The sequence below is a fragment of the Triticum aestivum genome, chromosome 7A (assembly GCF_018294505.1).
Source record: "Triticum aestivum cultivar Chinese Spring chromosome 7A, IWGSC CS RefSeq v2.1, whole genome shotgun sequence".
NCBI lineage: Eukaryota > Viridiplantae > Streptophyta > Magnoliopsida > Poales > Poaceae > Triticum > Triticum aestivum.
In genome coordinates, this window is record NC_057812.1 from 516061276 (window position 1) to 516067388 (window position 6113).

Consider the following 6113-nt stretch of genomic DNA (forward strand, 5'->3'; position numbering starts at 1 on the left):
GTAGAACGGGGCACCGGAGGACATAGGAGCGCCGGAATTCAAAACGGACAACGGGGAAAATGCTCAGATGCATGAGATGAACACGTATGCAAATGCAATGCACATGATGACATGATATGAGATGCATGACAAAGACAAAAGCACACGAAGGCAAAACCCCGACAACGAGGAAATAAAATAACTTAGTGCCGAAAACGGCAAGAGTTGGAGTACAAATAAGGTAAATTACATCCGGGATGTTACAGCCGCCCACGCTGTCGCTTCGGCCGCCTCCGCTGCAGCCATTTTCGCCGCGAGACGGGCCTCGGCGGCCCTTATCCTCTCCTTCCCACGGCAGGCCGGCCCTTCCCAGGGGGACTCGTACTCTGCCCGATCAGTGATGGGAAAGGAGAGGTGTTTTGGCCGGGACCGCGAGGATCCAGCACCGGAGGACCCGAGCACCCGATGAGCCGACGCTATGGCATCGCGGCGAACGGATCCGTCCGTCGGCCGGGCACTGTCCTCCCGGGAGCGGCGAAGTGCAATGCGGACTGCCATTGCCTCCTCCAACCCACACGGGACGACACCCTAGTCGACGGATCCGGACTGGTCGGAGTCCGATCGACTGCTTGCCATGGCGGAGGAGGTTGCAAACAGCCGGAGGTGAGCTCGGGTGGCGGAGGGAAGTGGAGTGGAGGGAAGTGAAGTGGCTAGGGTTTGGTCCGGCGAGAGATGGGGATGAATATAAGTGGGGTCGGGTGGGACAGCATGGGCTGAGTCCGACATGGCGGGCGTGCCCGGGCGCCCATATCCGCCCCATATTTTGGCTGGATATGGGGGGTCAGCCCGGTCGTTTGAGGGTCGTTTGAAGGGTCCGTCTGGGGTCCAAATTTTGTGACCGGGCAATGACCGGGCGGCCTGCCAGGACGTTTGAGACGGGTTTGAAGGGTCCGGTTATAGATGCTCTAAGCCCTTGCTTCAAAACATCCATGCCTTCTATGATCGCTTACCAAACCCCTAGGGGTGACTTCTAAGTTCGGCTGTTAGGATAGTAAATCATCTTCAGAGCATTCGAGCACTAAGGGAAGAAGGATCCTACAGAAAAGGTCATGCTTGTCATGCCAACATGGCTAGATTAGAAAGCTTGATATCACGGAACCCCATACCTCTCATGTGTCTTGGTCTAGTCATCACACTCCAAGACACCCTACCCACCTTCCTTCCACACTGTGACTGCCCCACCAGAATTTTCCTATTAAATAATTAATATGCAAATATAAACTCCTTGAAAGTTTAAAGCTTGACATGTAGAAAACAGGGACTACCCCGAGACGCGGACTTGATGAGAACTTCCTTGCCTCCCAGAGATAAAATCTTCATCCACATTTTACTTTCTTCCACACTTTGTCCTCTAAATATTGAAGGCACTGTTCTTTGAATTACTTGCACCTGTGGGCACACCTAGACACTTGTCTTGCAAGGATTCATCCGCGACATTCAAAATTTGCTTTGGCTCACCTCTGATTTGTCGTGGGCAGCCCTTACTAAGGAAGGCTAAAGATTTCTCCAAGTTAATTTTCTATCCCGACGACTGAAAATATTTCCGAAGGGTTTCGACAACCAAGTCTGCTCCACCACCACAAGCTTTGAAACCCGCAGAAGGCAATCAACTTCTCTTCAGCCCCTTCCTCTGTGGGGCACAGTTTCGTTTTCACATCAAGAACAGCAAGGACATTGCCATCTCAATCGAAACACGGGCCACCGTGAACAAAACAGGAAAAGAAACAACAATCGCAACGAGAATCATAACATACTCTGATAGATTTTTCATTTATTTACATCGACGCCCAGGCCCCTCACACCAACTGATCATCATCAGCCACATGGAACCTGAGCCTAGCTAGAACAAATAAACGAATATAATAATAATAATAATAATAATAATAATCATATATACACGAGCACGAGCCTCACACCACCGCAGCTTGACATGGCACAAAGGGGCACAAAGCAGCCTCGGCGCCGAAAAGCGAATCCCGCGAGCGTCGGCCACCCTTTCTTTCTCTCCATCTTCCCCGCACATCTCCCCGGATCCCATGTGTGCGCGCGCCACAAAACGGACGCCTTTCCCTCGCAGTATTTACACGCCGTGCCGTCCAGAAGCCCACCACCCCACGACCTCGAGGGTAGAGGGAGGTAGTGCCTTCCACATCGCATAGACAAGCTTTTTCTCTGGCCTACACCGCATATGCTTTCCTTTTGCCCCCTGCAATGGAAAAGGAGGAGGAGGAGCCCCTTGTTAGTTGTGGCCAAGTGTTTCGGGCTTTCAGACTGCCTTGCGGTGTGTGTGTATGTATGTGTGTCATGTAGTATCATGTACGTATGTATGATCAGATATATACATATTGATTTCTTATGTGGTGGTAGCCCATAGGAAGGCAAGGAAAGGGCATGTGAAATGGGAAAGTGTCTTTCTCTCCTGGATATAAAGGGCTACCACATGGCGCAGAAAAGGAGGTTGTGTCATCTGTGATAAGATGACATGCAAGAGGGGCCATGGCGCATACCTTCAAATGGTGCACCATCTCTGCCCTTTGGTCTGCAAGGCTTTTGGTCCACAAAAGTCAAGGCCATTTTGCTTGCTTGCATATGGCCGCACTCTTGGGTGCTTTTGCTATCCCAGTAAGAAAGCCTGGGAGGTGAGCAGGATGGCCAGAGCTGAGATGAGGCACAGGCTCGTCAAGTCCTTTCCAACATCCTGCGTATCACAAAAGGTGAAACATGTTAGCTCATACAACCATAGTAAATAAACATGGTAAAATAAGCATCTACGTACATCTTTAAGTAAACTGCACTTCTCAAAATTGAGCAACAGACTGCCTGCGGTCTTTCGGTGAAAACTAATCATGTTTTATCACTGCTTTCGGTGGTCTATGCGATTAATTATCAGCCATCATTTTTGCTCCACTAACAACACGTACACTTGACATTTGGGTGGAGAAGAAGAATCGCATATGCACCTAACGCTGATTTGTTCAATCATGAAAGTTCGGCCCGTCGGGAATACTAAACCGCGCGATAAGCGTACCAAAAAGGAACACCTTGGAATTATTCCCTACTCTTTGTGTGCGCAAATGCGCAAGGAATATTAAGAAATCTCTTCTCCTTGGCTGTGATATGACTATATACTAAAAAGAACGAACGGCCTTGCATACAAACTTGACTCGTGAAGTTTCCTCCAAGGCACGATCGAGTGTGAACTCGAAGCGTGGTGGTGCATGCAAAGGCCAGCTGATTATTCCTTTTTGCTGGCTGCAAGTATTACTAGATATGACCCCTCGTAGGTCTTTGCTTTCTTGGTGCTTTTTCTGCCTTTCTTTCTAAGTGGAGTGATCTGATGATCGTTGCAACCTAGTAGCACTTTAAGTGCAAGCAAGGGGAAGGAATATCTCTGCAATTCAGCTAGGTCACTGGGAGGAAAACTGCCGCCTAGGACACTAGCTGCGTGCGTGCTTGTGTTGCTGATTAGTAATTTCTTTACTTGGCACACAAGGGTGCCTTGTTGATCTCTCGTCCGTCCATGCATGCATGCATGCAGATGAAAGTGAATAGTTTGGTACTACGTGCATGGACATCACGGACCACTAGCCACTTTCGTTTAGATAAGAAGAAGAGACTTTTGCATAGTACGAGTCTGGCAAAGTCCAGCTTGGACTAACAGTGATCCACATGTGCATTGCACCCTTGGTTGACGTTGCTGTGGGGAACACATGCATGCAAAATCTTTACCACTGTATGACCATATATCTCTGACTGACCGAAAAAGGTAGCGTGATCCTGATAGATATGCTGTAGTACTATGTACTCCAGTTGGTTCCATGGAAAATTAATTTGCAGATAGAATTAAGAAGAATGAGCGGCACTGACCATGGCGGGGGGCGCGGAGGAGGCGGCGAGGGAGAGGGAGGCCGCCGACGTGGTCTGCTGCTGGGCGAGGCCGACGTTGTAGACCATCCGGCCGTCGGGCTGGTAGAGGCCGTAGTTGCGCTCGGAGGTGGGGCCGGGCTTCATGTCCTCGTTGAAGAGCGCGAAGAGGTAGACCTCGAGGCGCTGGCGGGGGCGCAGCGGCGTGCCCTCGTTGCCCACCTGCCGCACCAGCAGGTTCCGGTTGTAGGCGAGGGCGTTCTCCACCGTGGCGCCCACCTCGTCGGCGTCGCCCTTGGACGGCCACCCCGTCTCCGACACGAACACCGGGATGCCGCCGTAGCCCAGCCGCGCCGCCGCGAAGGTCACCGCGTCCACCTGCGCGTACAGCATGCTCGTGTACTGCAGGTGCGTGTAGGGGTCCACCGCGCCGACGTGGTACGGGTCCGACAGCGCGTACGACAGGGACACGCTGCACGCACGTGGCTTCCACGTCAGAAAAGCCAACGACACGTGTGACTACGTGGCATATATATTATAATAAAGTAAAGAGGCATGTATATATGTTGGATTGAGGAATTACTTTGCGGGGTCGGCCTTGTAGGCGAAGTAGGGGTAGGCGTTGATCCAGAAGGGGGCGTTGGTCTCGGCGAGGAAGCGGAGGAAGGGGAGCATGAGGGGGGCGCACTCCGGCGTGAAGGCGCCCTGCGACGGCGGGTACGAGTTGGCGAGCACGCCGAGGGAGCTGGCCGTGGAGACGTGCACGTACCCGTCCATGCCCAGCTGGGCCAGCGCGGCGTGCAGGTTGCGCATCGCCGGGACCAGGCTGGCCTTGAGCGCCTGGTCGTCGTCGGTGAACACCTCGTTCCCGACGGCGATGCCCGTGACGCGCGTGGCCGGGAAGTAGGGCTTGATGTTGGCGGTGGCCCACTGCATGGCCTGCCCCGCGCTGGCGGCCATGGGCTGCACCAGGTCGTTGGGCACGGTGACGATGAGCTCGATGCCCGTGCCGGCGAACGCCGCCAGCACCTGCGGGTTCACGTCGTAGATGCGCACCTTGCCCACCCGCAGCGACGACAGCAGCGACACCACCTGCGCCGGCGTCGGCAGGTTGTTGCCCACCTGCCCGTAGTTGATGCCGATCGCCGCGCTGCATTGCAGCACCCAAACCTCTGCACGCACGCACATTCCAAGAAAATCTCGTCAGTCACACTCCGACGTCCGGCCAAGGTATCTATCAGGGTCGCGACGGGCATTCATCCATGCATTACCTGAGAAGAGGAGGACGCAGAGGAGGGCAGAGAGCTGCAGGGACGCCGGCCTCGTCGACGTCGCAAATGGCGCCATTGCTGCTGCTGCTACGACGATCGATCCGATGGCTGGAGCGAGGAGGGAATGAAGCTAGGAGGAGGGGGAGGGAGAGAGGCAGGGGGGAGCTGCGTATTTATAGGCAGGCGGGACGGAGACCGGCGGGGTGGGGGGTTGCACTGCGCGGTGGGTGCGGGGTGGGGGGTGGAGCTAGGCTAACCGGGGCAATAATTCTTTACTTTACTTGGGGTGATCGGCCGGAGAAGACTTTGGAAGCGGAGAGGGGCCTTCTTCCTCGGCCGGGAAGTGGGTTAATCGGGTTGCCCCTGACGCCTTCCGTCCCGTTGCCGTGGCTTGGCTAGTTGTAGTATGTCTCCGTGGGAGGAAGCTCCTCTGACGTACGGCGCCTGCCGTTAGGCCACTGACAGGTGGGTCAAGTTTCAGTCGGGCACACGAGTCAGCGACGGAACGGCACCCTGCCGCACGGCAGGGGATCCTCGTCCGTCTCTGTGGCAGGAGCCCTGGAAGGGAGGCAAATGCCCGATGCTCCTCCCCTCGTGCTCGCGCCCGGACGGACGTGTGAAGGCGACCGACCGGGCGGGTTTGTGGTTAAAACTTGTTGGCCGAGCGCACAGTTCATGCCGACCTGAGCGGTCGAGCCTGGGCCTTCGGAAAGCTGACAGCCGATGGTCCAAACTGGACGTCGGTTAAGCTCGTGCCTTTACTGTGAAAAAGAAGCTCGTCCTTTTGCTTATGGTCCGAGGTAGTTAGGTACATATGCATGCATGGAGTAAAAATGATTTCTTTTACTTTGATAACAGAGGTGAGCTGATTGCTTCATGCCAACCTTGACTGACAAGTGACACATGACCTGTTTTTGATCGCATGTTTTCCTTTTCTTT

The 6113-nt window shown here is 54.1% G+C and overlaps 1 protein-coding gene across 2 annotated transcripts; it reads right to left on the reverse strand.

Annotated features, from left to right (window-relative positions):
• Positions 1-1778: 1778 nt before the first annotated feature.
• On the reverse strand, positions 1779-5314 carry LOC123147918 (glucan endo-1,3-beta-glucosidase 11). Of its 2 annotated transcripts, XM_044567244.1 has the most exons (5): positions 5175-5314; positions 4487-5075; positions 3907-4375; positions 2547-2737; positions 1779-2245 (listed from the first exon to the last, which is right to left on the reverse strand). In XM_044567244.1, the coding sequence occupies exons 1-4, from the start codon at positions 5248-5250 to the stop codon at positions 2654-2656; spliced, it is 1218 nt and encodes a 405-aa protein (XP_044423179.1). In that variant the 5' UTR covers positions 5251-5314; the 3' UTR covers positions 1779-2245; positions 2547-2653. The 2 variants fall into 2 exon arrangements, with proteins under 2 accessions (XP_044423179.1, XP_044423180.1); XM_044567245.1 differs by lacking the exon at positions 2547-2737.
• Between the last annotated feature and the right edge of the window lie 799 nt (positions 5315-6113).

What these genes read in the sequence shown, in the direction of transcription:
- LOC123147918 (XM_044567245.1), bottom strand. Translation starts at nt 5,250, where the DNA reads ATGGCGCCATTTGCGACGTCGACGAGGCCGGCGTCCCTGCAGCTCTCT. An exon ending in TACAAGGCCGACCCCGCAAA is followed by an intron (nt 4,376 to 4,486) that starts GTAATTCCTCAA and finishes ACGTGCGTGCAG; the next exon opens with CGTGTCCCTGTCGTACGCGC. An exon ending in CCTCCGCGCCCCCCGCCATG is followed by an intron (nt 2,246 to 3,906) that starts GTCAGTGCCGCT and finishes TTTCCATTGCAG; the next exon opens with GGGGCAAAAGGAAAGCATAT.